The sequence below is a fragment of the Aethalodelphis obliquidens genome, unplaced genomic scaffold (genome assembly GCF_003676395.1).
Source record: "Aethalodelphis obliquidens isolate GAN/ISIS:26980383/991018 unplaced genomic scaffold, ASM367639v1 scaffold2, whole genome shotgun sequence".
NCBI classification, from domain to species: domain Eukaryota; kingdom Metazoa; phylum Chordata; class Mammalia; order Artiodactyla; family Delphinidae; genus Aethalodelphis; species Aethalodelphis obliquidens.
Genome location: NW_020837946.1, coordinates 54025001 through 54043072, shown reverse-complemented (window position 1 = coordinate 54043072; position 18072 = coordinate 54025001). Strand labels below are relative to the sequence as shown.

Below are 18072 nucleotides of genomic sequence, written 5' to 3'. Positions count from 1 at the left end.
GGGAGGGGCCGGTGGTTCTGGGAAACATGCACCAATTAAAAATTATAACAGCTAACAGATGGAGGGATTACTGTATGAGGGGTGCTGCGATACGTGCTGATGTGGGTTAGCTGACGTAATCATGACAATGATCTGAAGCCACTGATATCAGCCATTTAACAAGCATTCTTTTGTCCGATCAACAATTACTTACTGAGTACCTACTACGTATGGAGCTATTCTAGGACAAGGATCCACCCTTGCTTTCACAGAGCTTTCCTTCTAGTAGCTACTGCTTTTCAGGCACCATGTTCTTGGTACTAAGACACAATCCCTGCCCTCATGAAATGTACATTCTAAGACTGAATGCAATATTATCCTCACTTTATTCATGAGGGAAAGAGAACCAGAGAAATCAGGTATTTGCCGAAGGTCACAGAGTGGAGCCAAGACTCAAATCCAACCTCTCTGATCATAACGCCCCCACTTTTGTCCACTACAGGATACCACCTTCCAAAGGGATATGGTTTTTCACACAAGCACTGTCCATAGACTGAACAACGTCTTACATATAAATGGACTCTTAAAACACATGTAGATGCCATTATAATTAATCTAATAATAATTGTAGGTTTCGTTGTATTTTTTCAAGAGATAACAAAGTGTAACTACGATCATAAAGAAAACGACATTTTTCAAGTTTAAAACATAGAAAAACACTGAACTCATTCCTTTTTTTAAATTGTAGTTTAAAAAAGCACATAACATAAAATTTATCATCTTAACCATTTTTAGGTGTACAGTCCAGTAGCGGAAAACACTGATCTAATTCTCAATTCAATAATCCAAGTAAGTGTTCTGCAAGATGCCCATGAAACTTCAAATTATGCATAAGAGGTAAGAAAACCTTTTCCTCACATCATTCTTTTTAAATATTAGCAACTCTACCTTTGCTTGTAAACCTACCTGTTCCAGAAACTCTGCATTGAAAGTGGGCTGGCCGTCCCTCAGAAGTGACAGTGTCCTGAAGTGGGGTGACGATGGCAGGAGGATAAACTGGCATTTCCTGATCAGGAGACACAACTTCTGGAACTAAAGGAAGGGACCACAGACTTGTCAGGAGTAAGGCAGCCTACAGACCTCACAGAATGAAGCATGCTGATTTCTCTTAATTTATCAGTGGAGCAGTGGAGCCCTTTCAAAGTTTCCAAGTTAGGTAGCAATCTACTTTTAGGAGCTCCAAGTTGTATTTTTAAATGCCCTGGGAGGATACAAAAGCGGGTTTCTTAGGTTTTACTTTAAGCTGAGAAGTAGCAAGGTAGTTCTACCTTCCACAGAGAGCGATGCTGAGGTAGTGACAATTCCATAGTCATTCTTGGCTTCACAGGTATAGACGGCCGCGTCCTCTGGGAAGGCTTCGATGAGCAGAAGTGTGTACTCTTGCCCATCGTGAAGGAACTTGCACTTGAAACCAGTGGAAAGCAGCTGCTCTTCCTTGTACCAGGAAATTTTGGGCTGTGGTCTGCCGGATATCACAGCACAGAAGCGGGCGGGCTTGCCAGATTGCACAGTAACAGGCTGGAGCTCCTGTAGAATTTGGGGCGGTTCTGGGGCTGGGAAGAAAAGAAAACAAATAGCCCATGAAAACACAGGAAAGCACGGAAAATCTACGTTAATTTGTTGCCACGTGGTTATGTACCCCGAAACAAAACTTTGGAACGGTGATATCTTTACTTGCCTTAGAATATTAGAACATTCTTTGCGCTAAGAAGGAAAAAAAATTGGAATTTTGTCCCTAAGTAGAGGGAGATACTTTTGATATTTGGTGGAGGGGGGGTGATGCTGGGAGTGCTGAGTTTTTCAGCATAACACGGTCACCCCTTTCCTGGCTGGGATCTGGATCGGTGTGACAATGGACAGTCCTCTAAAGAATGCTAGAACATTTCCACATGCTACCTATTTATAACAGTCATTTGGGCAAATCATGTGGTGAGGTGGCTCATCCCATTCAGGTTCGGTTTTCAAGTATTTGTGTATATGTGATAATCATTTTTTAATATACAGGTGCCAGTGAAGTGCAATCAGTATGCATGAATGAATGAATGTCATTTTAGATCTAAAGGCAATTAGGTAATTTTTTTTTTAATTCAGCTTTCCTGTTATGCTAATTAAAACATATTCTTGGTGTTGTGATGACTGAGGGAAACTGGGTCGTTCATGGAACCAAGAAATGGGGAGAACTGACTTCTGTGAGGCTGATTTCTGACACAGCCATATAGGTAGACCTTTACTTCTCTGTGCCTCAGTTTCTCTACCACTAATATAGAAATAATAATAACTGGATACCATGACGATTTGGTCTTCTAGGGACCAAGGGGATGTTGGCAATATGGTTCATTTTTATGAAACTTGAGATTACTCTTACTGTTCCTTCATCTGTCTCAGGGGTATTTGTTCAGACAGGTAGGACCCAAGGTCAGGACAGGAATGGATCTAGACCAGCCTCAGATTCAGCTCTAAGGTTTCTAATGAGGAAAGTGGATGGTTTAATGGTGCTCCTCTGAGGACTTGGTAGCATATGGAATTCCCCACTAAAGTCAGACCCTGGTCCTAGGGCATGGAGCTCACCTGTGGCTTCCTAGGTTCTCCCAGGCATGCCTTAACAGAGGCTGGAAATGCCCCACCAGAGACTGGAAATGCCCCATCACTTGGTAGTGCTACTAGTATTCAAGCAGTTAGGGCCAAGGGCAGAGAACTAGAACGGCTGAAAACCGTAACTAGAAACCCATTTGGGGTCTATTATAATTGACATACAGTGGATGTTCAATAATGTTGACCAAACTAAATAAGGATCTAGCCATTAGGTGCCTTCTGGAAATGACATCTTGGTCCTTTTAACAGCTACCATCCCATTTCCACAGGTATAATATGAAAATAAATGTAATAACTTCAAACATATGAGTACCATGGGTTCTTGAGAAATTGCCTGGAAACTACCAGAACTTCAGTAAGTTGAAAGGGAGGATTATTACAGATGGATGCACAAAATATGTTAATATCTCTACCTACCATTGACGTAGAGGGTAACAGAACTCCTGTTCCTTCCTGCCACAAAGGTGTATTCACCAGCATCGCTATGCCTGGTCTCAGAGATAAACATCCGGTGGATTCTTCTCTCCACCACATACTGGTGTCGTTCTTGAACTTGGAAATTGATTTCAATGCCGTCTTTATACCAGTGGGCATCTACATCATCTTCATTGACCTCAAACTCAACGACAGCACGTTGTTTCTCAATAACCTTTTAAAGGAGCAACAGGAAAAGAAAATTGAAGCCCTGGTTTCCTTTCGGTTTTAACCTGTTTCCAAAACAGCTCATTTGAAGAGCATGTCAAACCTATATATTATGTTATAGAAAATTGACTGGTTATAGCACATTCTAAGTTTTCCTGCATATCCTTGGACAAAAGGTGCCCATACTTCTTTTGCTTACATCTGCATGGAGGCAATGATTTCATCCTTAAATGTTTGCTTCTTAGTTAATCATAACAGAAATAATGACACTTTGCGGTACTTCCCTGGTGGCGCAGTGGTTAAGAATGCTCCTGCCAATGCAGGGGACACAGGTTCAATCCTTCAATCCCTGGTCCGGGAAGATCCCACATGGCGTGGAGCAACTAAGACCATGTGCCACAACTACAGCCTGCACACCACAGCGGCTGAAGCTCGAGTGCCTAGAGCCTGTGTTCCACAACAAGAGAAGCCACTGCAACAAAGAGTAGCCCCTGCTCACTGCAACTAGAGAAGGCTTGCGCACAGCAACAAAGACCCGACACAGCCAAAAGTAAATAATAAAATAAAAATAAAATAAAAAAGAAATAATGACACTTTACATCTGAAGGCTGTTTATCATTGACAAAGTTCTTTTGAGTTACTATTCAATTTGATTTCACATGATGTGAACCTTGTAGGCTAGGTAGGAACTATTATCCTCATTTTTAAAAGTGAGAAAATCAAGGTTCAGGATTGGTCAATAAAGGATGGAGGACATATTGGGTTATCTGACTATGCATTGAAGGCTTTTTCACTCTGGCCTAATGTAATGCCTGGCTCTCCTTGGATGAGCAATATGATAAACATGAGCTCAAGTGATACTTCCCTTCACATGTTATCGCCCCGTTATATCACGTGGGAAGACTGGCACCCATGAGGACAAGCCGTACACGTGCAGTCAAGAGCAAAGGTGTTTGCTCAGCATCCCTGCTAGGAATCCAGCTTTGCTCAAACTGGTCTTCCTCTTGGACCTCGGAGGGAGTTTTCCCAGTCAGGTCCCCACACAGCTGCCTCTCCAAGGTAGAAGGCTTCTGAGAAAATGCCACCTTGTTCTGAATTCCTTTAATTCCAGTTGCTGTGCGAACACCACAATTTAAAGTTTAGTTCCTTTAGGGTTGATGTTGCTTGGTAAGTGGCCATTTGACAGTGAAGTGTCTACAGCTGCTTTCATTAAAGTATTTAGACAGCTGCGAAGGATACACTTATTCCCTAAGCGAGAGGAAACTGTGACTAAGTTGATGTCAGCACAAGAGTGTAAGCTGGTAGGGATAAGCTGATTTCATTTTTTTAGAAGACTGTCGTTAGAAAATTTAAAAGTCAAAAAATTAAGTGACATTCTCTATGAGGACACGGGGATGGGGAAGGGTAAGCTGGGACGAAGTGAGAGAGTGGCATGGACCTATCTACACTACCAAATGTGAAATAGATAGCTAGTGCGAAGCAGCCACATAGCACAGGGAGATCATCTCAGTGCTTTGTGTCCACCTAGAGGGGTGGGATAGGGAGAGTGGGAGGGAGACGCAAAAGGGAGGGGATATGGGGATATATGTATATGTACAGCTGATTCACTGTGTTATGCAGCAGAAACTAACACACCATTGTAAAGCAATTATACTCCAATAAAGATGTTAAAAAAAATTAAGTGACAAAATGATAGATTAGGAGCTACTGATGACTTCTCCAAAAATTCAGCATGTGGACAATTACCTGAACCTCCCTTTTAATGCTTCGGATGCGAACGTCTCTCCCCTCTACAAAGAGGCTGGCAGTGGACATGTTGCCTCCAGCCACCACTGTGTACTTCCCAGCATCAGACATCCGGGTGGATGGGATCAGAAGGCGGTGGACGTATTTCTCCTTCTGTATCTTTATTCTATGGAAGAAAGGGAAATTGAGGTTTAACGTATGATGACTCAAAGGAAACTGGGAATCACTGGGATGTGGCAAACAAACCAACGGACCTGTCCACAAGCTGTAGCTCTTGGCCATCTTTCATCCACTGCACAGTGATGTCAGGTTCAGAAACTTCACATTCAAACATAGCTCGCTTCTTCTCGAGAACCTTAATGTCCTTAATGTGTTTCCTAAATTCTATATGACGAGCTGGAGAACAGCGTGTAAAAAAATTAATCTTTCTAACAGCTTTGCTAAGATATAATTCACATCCTATACAATTCACCCAGTGAAAGTATACAATTCAGTGGCTTTCGGTATATTCAGAGTTGTGCAACCATCACCATAATTAATTTCAAAGCATTCTCATTACCCCCAAAAAAGACCATGAACCCCTTAGCCATCACCCTCCAGACCCCTCCCTTTGTCCTCCCCTCAGACTTAGGCACCAATCTGTGTCACTACAGATTTGTGCACTCTGAACTTTTCCTATAGCTGGAATCATACACTATATGGTCCTTTGCGACTGGCTTCTTTCACTTGATATAAAGTTTTTTAAGGTTCATCCATGTTGTAGCATGTATCAGTACCTCCTTTTTATTGCTGAATAATATTTCATTGTGTGGATATACCTCATTTTACTTATCCATTCAGTAGCTGATGCTCTAACATTTTATGTAATGTGTTTGCCATTTATTTTTATGGATATGACATTTATGGAACCATACCTTCCACATAAAGAGTGGCTGTCGAGGTAGCCTTTCCAGCCACAAAGGTGTACTCAGCAGCATCCCCAAAGTGAACATTCCTGATGTTCAGGGAGTGGGTGAGCTTTTTGGTTCTCATCTGGCACCTGTCAGTCGATTTGATTTCCACACCATTCTTTAACCATTTGTAAGAGATGCCTTCATAGTTCACTGTGACCTCAAAGGTAATGGTGTCTTTTTCTTCAGCATTGATGTCCTTCAGCATGGATGTAATCATGATTGCTGCAAAGGGGGAAGGAAATACACCCAAGGAGATTTTGTGTCAATATGACGTGGGTTATGACAGGCACAGAATGAAAACTTGGAATGTTCTTAGTATGTCTGTTTAGGTATCACAGTTCAGAGAGATGAGCCATGATACCTTCCAGGTACCCCTCTACAGGACAATGTCAAGTGACAGGGGAAGAGAAAAAGTAAGAGATAGACAATGGAGCATCTTCATAGGTAGCCTTTCAATGCTACCCTAATCAAAAATTTTATCCAGATGCCTAACTCAGTGTGGACACAGTAGATGTTTCAATCAAGGTAACTGGTCAGGAAGAAAAAGTGTAGGCTATGGAATAACAATGAGTCTACTGGATATTCTGTGTGTGTGTGTGTGTGTGTGTGTGTGTGTGTGTGTATATATATATATATATTTGTATATATATTTTACTTACGTGTCACTTTCAGGGTGGCGCTGACTTGGTCATTGCCACAGACAAATGTGTATTCTGCTGAGTCCTCTGTGCTGGTGTTCATGATGATCAGCTGGTGGAGTTTTCCCTGCACCACGATCTTGAACTTTTCACTCATTTCAATCTCCACCCCATTCTTTAGCCACATGGAAGGCACATTGAAGTGGGAGACCTCACACTCAAAGGAGGCAGTTTTGGTCTCAGGTACCTCAATGTTTTTCATGGTTTTTGTAATATGTAATGCTTGGGAAAATCAGAGAGCACTTCGGTTAATATATTTTATTTTAAAAAAAAAGATGGAGCAAACAAACGAATGAATACATGGAGATCACCCAGAAATGCCACAGGGGCTGCCTCATACTTACTCTCCACGAATAGTTTCGCTTTGCATTCCAATTGCCCCACCACAGCTGTATATTCCCCAGCGTCCAAGGGGGAAATATGCTGCAGCATCAGTTTGTGGACCTTCCTTTCTGAGACCAGCCTGTGTTTGTCACTCGGCTTAATCTCCACATTCTTGTGGAACCATTTCACTGGCACTGTGTCGTGGGAAACGCTAACTTCAAAGGCAACGGTGGCATTTTCCAAGGCAGTCACATCCTTTGGCTTCTTAATGATTTTGACAGCTAATGAGGAAAGTTGAAGCCATTTAGTGATATGGTTAACTTCATGGTAACCACGAGTTGGCTACTTGTAAAGTGTTTCTAAGTCAACTTACTCTCAACGTGCAGTCTGGCACTGGCTCCCAGCCTTCCAAGCTTGAAGCCATAAACACATTCATCCACAACGGCACAGTTTTTAATTCTCAGAGAGTAAATTGTTCCTTTGACTGAGATAGTGTACTTGTCATTGGATTCCAGCACAACCCCGTTTCTGATCCACTGGACACCTTTTACATTAGGGTGTGTGAGCTCCATAGTGAAAACAGCATCTTGCGTCTCTGTCACCGTGAGGTTCTTCAGAGTCTTCTTAATTTTGACAGCTGAAGACAAATTTATGATTTGTTTAGAAAATAAAGATGATACCATTCAGGTAAGAGAAGTCCCAAATAAGATTGTTACCGGGTCATCTTGCAAAAGAATGGTTATCAAAGAATTTGCAGTTATGCAGCATCTCTAGAGTTTTTAAAAGACACTTTGAGATTATTCAGGAAAACCTGGGTCCAGTTTGAAATGTACCTCGTATAATGTCTTTTCTATACTTGAATGAGATGTAGTTTGCATAGCTGTATATTAATAACTTAATCAATGGATTGGAGAAGAGTGAAAGAAGAATACAGACTGAGAGCATCTAATTTGCTGCTCCACAGAGCTGGAACCTAAGACGTGGTTTCTTCACATTAACTCATAAGCAATTTTGCACCTTGTGGTACACGGCTCAGAAAGAAAGTTCGAGAGTTTATAATGATTTTATGAAATGAGGATTTATGGGATCCACAATGATTATACCATTTGACTTTTAGAATAACTGTCAAAAATATACTACGATTTTTTAGTGGATAAATCTGTTATTATATCACTGACCTTCAACTTTAAGTCTGGCAGATGTTTTGGAAGTGGCCACCTTGTAGGTGTATTCTCCAATGTCATCTAGTTTGGTGGCAGCAATGATAAGCCTCCTTTTGTGGCCATCAGATTTACTTCCGATGTTTTTACCCAGTGGTAGGTGTTTGTCATCCTTCAACCATTCTCCTTCGGAATCTGGGTTGGCAACTTCACATTCAAACACAGCTTCCTGGGATTCAGCTACAGTCTGATCTGTGAGTGGCTTGGAGATGGCGCCCCCTGTGGAACAAGAGAAGTACAAGTGTGAGTCTTTTAAAAATATTTATACAATAGAAAAACCTTTGCACAATTAATATAAAACATCAAATTTTAAAACATGATTCTGAACATCATGAAATGTCTAATAAAATTATTTTTACACACTTTAAGAAGGTATCACAGAAACCCCTCGTTCTAAGTATGTATCACTGATAACCAGGGAAACTACTGGAATCAGCAAGGTTTTGCAAAGGAAAAGCAACTGTTAAGTTATACAGAACTCTGAGAACCTTAATGTGGAGCACAGCTCATGGACGGCCCGTAACTCAGTTCCTTCCTCAAAAGCATGCTGCTTAGTCTTCTACGGATGATTTCCTGAAAATACATCTAATATCTGACTGGAAAAAATTTTGCTGAACAAAATGTATAGTCATCAATGTTTCTAGAAGATTAGGGATTCCTATATACTAAAAATCACTGTTTTGACAAATGTCATCTCTTCTACAAAGTTTTCCCCCATTGGCTCCACTGCTATCATCGCTGGCAGAGATAATTACTCCTTCATCAAGTTAGTTGCTAATGTATCTGTCCCTCTCTATATTGTGAATTCCTCAAAAAAAATATCATGCCGTATTCATTTTTGTATCCTGAGTTCCTAGCAGCGCCTGGCCAATGGCAGGTGCTTTAAAAATGTTGGGTGAAATCACATAGAGGCTCATAGTTTTTTCTTGTTTCCACACATTTAAAAACATGTAATTTACATTAAACATATCAAAGTGCAGAATCTAAAATTCTGTTTCAGAAGTTTTTTTCATGGCCAAATCTTTGAGGAAATCTTATAATGTAATAAAGTATAAACCATGAAACTTTCATACCAGAGAAGACACTATTCCCATTTGACTTGCTTATATACCACGGATTGCACAATTTAGTCTCCTCAAAACCTAAATTGTTATGTACCAAACCAATTAATGATGATGCCTAGTTTTTTCTTGACAGTTGGCTTAGACTTTTGATTCTTCATTTTTAAGCTGGTGGCTTCTGCTGAGAATGGTCTACTTCATTTCACAAGAGACACACAGACACATATATTGAGGTATATTTTTAAAATATTCATTATAAAGTATGAAGGGAACAAAGAAAACAAAAGTGAAAGAAACAAGAGCAATAAAAAAAAGAAATACATCTTTACAGTAGGAGAGTTTAAATAAAACTCAGTCCAAACGTTAACTCATCAATCTATCATGTGCAACGTATTGGACTATACAAAGATGAGAAAGAAGCAATTCCACATTTGGGGAGCATCTACTCAGGTGTGGGAAGAAGAAACGGGGAATAAAACAAGTATATGAGTCAGGGTCATGAAAGAAACACACATAAAGTGATCCTGAGGTTGGAGGATTAAGATCTACAAATGGGAAGGTCAAGGAAGGCTTCACAGAGGAGACGGCATTTGAGCTACGACTTCCTGGAAGAACATTTGGAATTTAGGCTGATGGGAATAGTGTCAAGGGTATTATTGGTTTTGAGAACAGCATAAGCAGAGGCAAGGAAGTGGGAAACTGGTGGGAATTTGGGAGGAAATGGGCAATGATCTCTTAAGTTAAAACAACTGCCCTACTTAGGTTTAAGGTTTAACCTAAGTTCTTTAACCTAAGAACTTAGGTTAAATGATAAATGTACTGACCTGCCACGATAAGTTTTCCAGATGTCACATTTTCTCCAGCATAAAATATATATTCTCCTTCATCGTCTTTCATCATATTTAGAACCGTCAACTTATATATTTTTCCATGAGATTCAATTTTATATTTAGAACTGGGATGGATTTCCTTGTCCTTAAAATTCCACAAGACATCAATTCCTGAGTGGGACAGTTCTACTTCCAAGACCACATTTTGGGTCTCTGTACAGGTTAGGTCGTGAAGACCTCTGATAATTTTAATTTCTGGGGGGAAAAATAAAATAATCACTTGGTTACTAGTATACTGGGAAAATAGAATGCTTAAAACAATACTAAGTGACATGGAACAATTCTTACTTTCTACAGAAAGATCACAGCTGGTTTCAACTCTGCCAACCATCAGCTTGTAAGGACCTTCATCTGAAGCATAGGTCCGGTTGATCACAAGCCGCTGCTTAGTGCCTTTGACAATGGCATGCACGCGATCATCAGGCTTGATCTGTTCATCATTTAAGTACCATTTAACAGAAGTCACATCAGGGACTGAGACCTTACATTCGAGCACAGCCTTGGTGCCCTCAAGCACGTTAATGTCTTTTAGAGGTGTTATCACGTCAACACCTGCAACACCACACACACACACAAAAGAATTGTGAATACAAATTTTGTTGGAAACGTGTGCTCACTTGACAGCATACAACAAGACATGTAAGTCGCACTCACTGTAGACAGAGACACGCCCACTGGTTGACAGTCCAAGGGCAGGAATGGTGAAGGAGTAATGTCCAGCATCCTCCTTAGTCATGTCTTCAATAAGCAGCATGTGTGACTGCTTGTCTATCACAATGTGAACCCTGTCGCCCGGCTGCACTTCTTCGCCATCCTTCATCCAGACACCTTCCACCTTCTCTAAGGAGACTTTAACTTCAAGCTGAACAATGTCACCCTCGCAGACTTTTTGATCACTGAGTCCTTGTAGGATAGCAACGGGGCGGGCTGTGAAATATGGGGAGAAAGAAGAATGTTATGATTATTTATTATCAATAAGCCATAGCGATACTCACTGCAAGCTGACAGGAAGGGGAAGGCTTACGTTTCATCTTTAGTTTACAGGTTGTCTTTTTCCCATCGACAACAAAGCTGTATTCTCCCTGGTCCTCTTTGATCACATCCTTGACTGTGAGGTTCTGACGTCCACGGCGAGATGTAATTGTGTACTTGCCATTGGATTTAAGCTCCACGTCATTATGATACCATTTGCCTTCTATATTTTCCGGGGTTATAATGCACTCTAACTCTCCTGAAAATGATTCTGAAACTTCTATGTCCTGAAGTTCTTTCACAAACTCAATGACTGCACCTGAGGCATAAGAGAAGGAGAAGTTAATTTCCCTGGAGAGTTATGCATCTAGACTTAGGATAGAGAAAATTCCTTGTAAATCTCTTATTCCCCCCGCCCCATACTATCAGGAATATTCTTAATATCTAACTGCTGGACTGAGAAATAAATTGTCAATTAAAAGGAGTTACTTAATTTAAAAATTATTTTTAAAGCACAGAATTATATTTCAATAAAAAATTTAAAAGCAAGATATCAGAATGACCTTGCTTTTCAAAATCCAAATTTTCAGGAATTCCCTGGTGGTCCAGTGGTTAGGACTCAGCGCTTTCACTGCCAAGGGTGCGGGTTCGATTCCTGGTCGGGGAACTAAGATCCCACATACAGCACAGTGAGGCCAAAAAAATAAAAAATTAAAAATCCAAATTGTCAATATTCTTAATTACCAGTATAAATTCATGAGTCTTGCTATGGAACTTATATTTAATTCCCAAGTAATTCGTTTTATGAAGTGAAAATTGCATAGCTAACTTTATCACATACTAAGGGGGACTTTAAAACTTAGGAATGAAATCATTATTTACTACCTTCGACAATAAGCTTAGCCGTTGTTTTTACGTTTTCATCTTCGGCAAGTACACAGCTATAGTCTTCAGCATCAGATGTGTCAACTGTCAGGACGGAGAGGAAGTGAACTTTCCTGTCAGAGAGCATCCTATATTTATCTCCCGTGTGAACCTCCACGCCATCCTTATACCATTTCACTTTGACAAATGGCTCTGAGGTTTCACATTCAAATGTTGCCATGGTGTCTTTTTCCTTAGCAACAACATCTTGTAATTCCTGTGTGAAAGTGATCAATTGCTTGGCTATAAGAAAAAGGAAAAAAAAAAAAAAGCACATTAAATTAAATTCACAATTTGGATAATGGGAAAAGAAAATAAAAAGAAAGACACTACTGGATATTCATGGATAAACAGAAACAGACCCATCAAATGAAAGAAATTCAAATTACCCTGGACGAGTAAGAATGCGTGACTTGAGGTTTCCCCAGCTATATTGATGGCTTTTACCATGATGCTGGCAGAGTCCTCAGCCGTCACATCTCTTATGACCAGCTCACAGACATTGTCTTCAGGCCAGTACCAGTAGATTCGGTCAGAGCGCTCAATCTTTACACCGTTTTTGTACCACTCACATTCAGGATCTGGTTTCCCCACCACTCTGACCCGGAAGTGTACATCCGATCCGTGGCCCACTGTTTGGCTTTGGATTCTTTCAAAGATTTTAGGAGCCTCCATACTAGGACTTAGTTCAATTTTATCAGGTTTAAAAGTTGGAATAGTGATTTTGCCTTCTGCGGCAAGGGCTTTCTTCTCCTCTTCAGTTAACTCTTTGGTCCAGTGGAGAAGTTCATCTTTTGTCTTCCTTAGAAGTTCTTCATAGGATTCATCCTTCTTACGAGACTTGAGCTCCACAGCAGTAATGGCTTCATAATAGCCTTCCTCAGTCCTGCGCTTGAACTTACTACGCAGCTCTTCTGACTCTTCAGGCACTTTTTCATGGGTAATTCTTTCAGCCCTTTTCAACCTCACAATTTCCTTAGTTTCAGTGGTGTCAGCAGGTCTGTCCACCTTTTGTACTTCGAACTGAAGTTTTCCAGGTTCATGTACGTGAAACTCAGGCTTTGGCTCAGGGGCTCGCCTAAGGACAGACCTAAAATCTTCCCTCTGTTGAATCTCAAGCTTCACTTTATGCTCTATCACACCTTCAGGGTTTTCTGCAGTGACCTTGACTTCACCTGTATCATATGATTTGCAGTCCACGATGTCCAGATAATGAATGCCATCGTAGCGAACTCTGAACCTTTTGCTTTTGCGGATGAGCTGCCCATTGAGGTACCAGTTGACTTTGGGCTGAGGGTAGCCTGTCACTCGGCAACGGAATCTGGCGGTCTCCCCTTCAAGTACTCTTGCTGGCTCTGGGAACAAGACGATGTCTGGCTTTTGCTTCTCTTTTTGATCGGTTGTCACACTTGTAAGGGCACCTTCATGAGCCATCCGTTCTAATTCTTCAATTCTCTGTAAGCCTTTCCTCCCCTCAGGCAATTGAGATTCTTCCACGAGACTCTTCTCGTCTTTGACAATAAGGGTAGCAGATGTGTGATCTGTTCCGTATTTGTTAGTAGCTCTGCAAGTAATGATACCACTGTCTCTGGAATATGCAACTCCATAATCAAGGCTGCAATACCCAAATTCATTGATCATACGGAGCCTGTTGGCAGCTTCCAGTGGCTTTCCATCATGGAGCCATTCCACCACCATCGTTGGGTCACCAATTGGTGTTAGCCTGCATTCAAAGTGGGCAGGCCCAAAGCGCTTGAGTCTTAAGGAAGTGAGTTTTTTCTTGAAGAATGGTTTCTGTTGTTTCTCTTTGTCATAGAGGTCACCCTCTTCCCATTGCTCTTGACCATATCGCAAATGGAGGGGCTCCAGTTCTGGGGCTGCAATCTCCTTTGCTCTATATGTCCCTCGTGGGATGATTAATTTTCTCTCTGGCTCAGGCTCTGCAAACTCAACTTCAACATTTACTTTGCACCTTGTAGTGTCTCGGCCAGCCTTATTAATGGCAGTGGCAGTGTACCAGGCAGAGTCTTGGCTGACAGTGGAGTCAATTTTAAGGGCAGCTTCTCCCTTGGCTCCTTCGATTCTATTAAAAGTGGGAAAATTAATCATCAGTACAGAAGTAGTTGTGGCTTCCTTGGTTACTGGATTTGTGTAATGAGCTTAGGTTTATTATTTTTCAAGCAAACTTACCTGATTTTTGGATATTTATGAGGTACAATGATCTCACTGTTTTTCAACCATATGATGTCAGGGTTGGGGTTACCCGTAGCTCTGACTTTCATTTCAAGTCGGGAACCTTCCTTTATGTTGAGATTTTTCAGTTTTTCCACAAACACTGGTTTTACCTGATGTTCCACAGCTGAAAGAAAAAGGTCATGATTCTGAGTAGGGCTGAACTACCTGTTTATAACCCAGGTGATAAGGTAATTTCTTTTTTAATCTTCAGAGCAAATACCTTCCACGGTTAAAATCACTGAAATTGATGATTTTCCTGCCCTGTTTTGGGCAACCACTGTCCATTCTCCAGAATCACTGGGTGTTGCAGGGACAATAATTAGTGATTGGGTACCATCTTCTTTAATGACTACTTTATGGGTATAGTCATTGACAATTTGCTGACCTGTAAAAAAAATAGAGTAAAAAAGAAAACATGTTAAAATAGTTATTTTTAAATTGTTAGGCACACATATAAGCTTATTTTTGTGTTTAATGATTTATGAGCAAAAACTTATACTTACCGTCATGAAACCAGAAGGTCTCTGGCATAGGTCGACCCACGACCTTTAAGTCAAATCTGGCAGTCTGTCCTTCTAAACATTTGAAAGAAGTAGGTTTCAACACAAAGACTGGCTTATACAGTCTCTCAAGCTGTGACTCATCTGTTTCCTCCAGCCTACGTCCGGGGGACATCCGTGCAGGGGACATCCGTAGAGGGGACATCCGTGCAGGGGACATGCGTATCGGAGATCTGCTCACTGAACGTGGAGAGATGGACCTGAAAAAGAAAGGCAAAGCAGAATATTTTCATGAGGCATAGAGAAAACTCAGCAAGACAAAGCTCTTTCTTAATGTTATTTTAGAATTTACTTTGTGTACATATTAAAAGGTACCTCAAACTTGCTGGGATCCAAAACGGAATACATTATTATTGCCCCCAAAGCTATGCTGTTCATTTAGAATGGTCCTTAATGCTGTCTCTCCCTCACCACTGGGTTTAGTTAGTTACCGAACCTTTTTGGTTCAACTACCAAAATATTTCAATAAATGCTGGTTGCTTAAACAACCACGTGAATACATTTATGGAAAAAGAAAAATATTCTTCTTTATCCCAGAAGAGGAAAAACATAGAAATTATATTTGAAAAAATCCCAAACTCCATCTATATACTGCAGCCAGATTGGTTTGGACTGGATTTCAAGTGCTGACACCACCACACAGGCTGGGTGAACTAAGGCAATTTTCACAGGGTCAGGGAAGCTGAGTGTTCCCACTTCCAAAATAGCAATGATAATCCCTCCAAGGCAAGGGTGTTGTATAAATTAGGGTAGCATATGTAAAATCTGATGTCCAATAAACCTTTATAGCTTTCACTACGTTAGCTACAGCACTGGCAAAATAAATAACATGCTCCACAATGAAAATGCTTTTCTCAGCTTACGTAGGGGCAAGAAATAAAAACTGGGCAACTGCCGGTATTGCGCATGGCAAATTTCTGTGCTGTCTCAGCCTTCAATTTTTTCTGCCACACAATAGCAATTTGCTACAGAGATATTTGGTGTTTTAAACAATTTCAATGTCAACACAAATTATCACGAGTCTACCTGATTCTGCTCACTGGCTCTGGTGTGGGCATGTAAGTCGGAGCACTAAGTGGTGCAGCGGGCTCCACATACAGTTTCCCTGAGCAAATTGCATTTCCTTTAATATTGCTGGCAAACGCAGTATAGATGCCTTCATCTTCCGGAAGAACAACAGGTATGCGCAGACTAGCTCTGCCATCTTGTAGAAAGTCCATATGGTATCTCTCTCCATGTCTGATGCGCTTGCCATCTTTGTACCATGCAATCTGCAAATAATATCATGCATATGTCAATATAATTTAGAGAAAATGGTTACACTGTAACCTATTCATGTCTTCATTGTAGCATGGAGGTATGATCAATGTTTATATTTTACCTTGGGTGATGGATACCCAGACATCTTGCAATGAAAAGTAACACCCATCCCTTCAAGAATTCTGTAATTCTTGACTCTTAAATCAAATCCTGCTTCAACGGCTTCAGATTCAGAAATGTCAACTGCCATCTTTTCTTCTCCGTCTTCTTCAAGAAGTTCTTCTAATGTAGTCTTTATTATTCTGTATTCAATTTCTTTAATAAGTCTCTCTTCAAAGGAAGAAATATGGAATTCCTACGCAGTGAAAAAGATGACAGTTTATTAAAAAGATATATGCCGACTGATAGAAATTCCTTAAGAGTATTCACTTCAGAGATAAGGTTTGATTAAAATTTTTAACTGCAAGAAAAATCTAGAAGGCTTTTGTTTTTGCTTGTTTGTTTTTCAGTGAGAATTAGATGGGTCATTGTTTTGTTTTTAAATCTGCATTCCAGTCATCTTTGTCAGTTCATGCTGTGGTGTCTTGGGTCAATGACATTCTAAGAGTATGGGTTATATAGGCGATGTTCATCCTACCGATGAAAAAATGTTGGCAGTAATGAACTTGGTTGTGCTAGTATTTGTTTTTCCTGCTTATATGTAATTCCTATTTCTAAAGTCATGTGTGCAACATGTTATGAAGATTAAGGAACCTCGTCAGCAGTGAACCTGGACATGTTTATAGTAGTCTAACCCTGACCTATCACTTGAAAATGAAAATATCAAACAAAAAGAGGGGCATTGTGGGAGGAAAGTATACTGTATGAAGTGATTGACTTGGTCATTATTGTTATACTCACCTGGTCTTCCACAAAAGTTCTGACCATTACAGTATCTTTGGCCATTTTCTTCCTAATTAAGGCTTGCTCTTTTTCATACTCTTTTTCATATTCAGAGTATACATAGCCAGGTGCTATTTCTCCAACTTTAGGTTCTTGCACAAATGCAGGCATTTGTGTCTGGTAAAGCATTTCTTGCTGGGACTTCATCAGTGACTCATAATCAGCTAGGAGTTAAGAACATAAGTTAATTTTTAATGTTCTTATGAAAAAGCCTCCATGCCACTGTTCATTCAAGCAAGTCCTACACCATGGAAAGTTGATAACCAAAAGCCAGATCTGCCAACTTTTACTATCAAAGTGCTCAGTATAGACAAATTAGATTGAATTTCAAACCCAAACTTACGTTAAGAAGTCAAGGCAGCCACTACTATTGTAGAAAGAATTTTATATTAGTAGTCAGTCCTTTGGGATCAACCCTAGAGGTCTTCCTAATTTGCCATGTGGCTTTTGGCAATTCATTTATCTTCCTGGGTCTTGAGTGCTTTGCCAAATGGGGATAATATCCTAACCCTAAGGAGTTTTGTGCAGCTCAAATGAGACAGAACGTGGATGGTCCACTATAAATGTGAACATCTAGGCAAAGATAACGGAGACCCACAGATACATTTTGTTTAACCTAAATGTTATTACACTTTTTTTTTCAAATTACTTATAAATATTGAAAATCCTGATTTCTAGCTTTTCTTTAAAACATCAGAAGCTTCATGGCATGGACATATATATGCTACCAAATGTAAATGTAATGTAAATGTAAAGTAGATAGCTAGTGGGAAGCAGCCGCATAGCACAGGGAGATCAGCTCGGTGCTTTATGTCCACCTAGAGGGGTGGGGTAGGGAGGGTGGGAGGGAGACGCAAGAGGGAGGAATTATGGGGATGTATGTATATGTATAGCTGATTCACTTTGTTATACAGCAGAAACTAACACACCACTGTAAAGCAATTATACTCCAATAAAGGTGTTTAAAAAAAAAAATCATAAGCTCTAGCAACACTGAGCCTGGTACTGCATGCC

The 18072-nt window shown here is 40.4% G+C and overlaps 1 protein-coding gene across 1 annotated transcript in view; it reads right to left on the bottom strand.

The window, feature by feature from the left end:
* Positions 1–18072, bottom strand: part of TTN (titin) — a 277274-nt gene that overhangs the window by 232594 nt on the left and 26608 nt on the right. The window contains exons 22-43 of the mRNA XM_027126990.1: positions 17017–17222; positions 16238–16471; positions 15883–16127; positions 14800–15056; positions 14517–14681; positions 14252–14420; positions 12451–14144; positions 12023–12304; positions 11190–11456; positions 10820–11092; positions 10454–10717; positions 10100–10360; positions 8173–8433; positions 7368–7631; positions 7015–7275; positions 6632–6892; positions 5934–6194; positions 5274–5415; positions 5020–5185; positions 3049–3280; positions 1308–1592; positions 946–1071 (exon numbers count right to left, since the gene is read on the bottom strand). Of these exons, the coding sequence (XP_026982791.1) occupies positions 946–1071; positions 1308–1592; positions 3049–3280; positions 5020–5185; positions 5274–5415; positions 5934–6194; positions 6632–6892; positions 7015–7275; positions 7368–7631; positions 8173–8433; positions 10100–10360; positions 10454–10717; positions 10820–11092; positions 11190–11456; positions 12023–12304; positions 12451–14144; positions 14252–14420; positions 14517–14681; positions 14800–15056; positions 15883–16127; positions 16238–16471; positions 17017–17222 (6576 nt within the window). The remainder of the gene's footprint in view (positions 1–945; positions 1072–1307; positions 1593–3048; positions 3281–5019; positions 5186–5273; positions 5416–5933; positions 6195–6631; positions 6893–7014; positions 7276–7367; positions 7632–8172; positions 8434–10099; positions 10361–10453; positions 10718–10819; positions 11093–11189; positions 11457–12022; positions 12305–12450; positions 14145–14251; positions 14421–14516; positions 14682–14799; positions 15057–15882; positions 16128–16237; positions 16472–17016; positions 17223–18072) is intronic.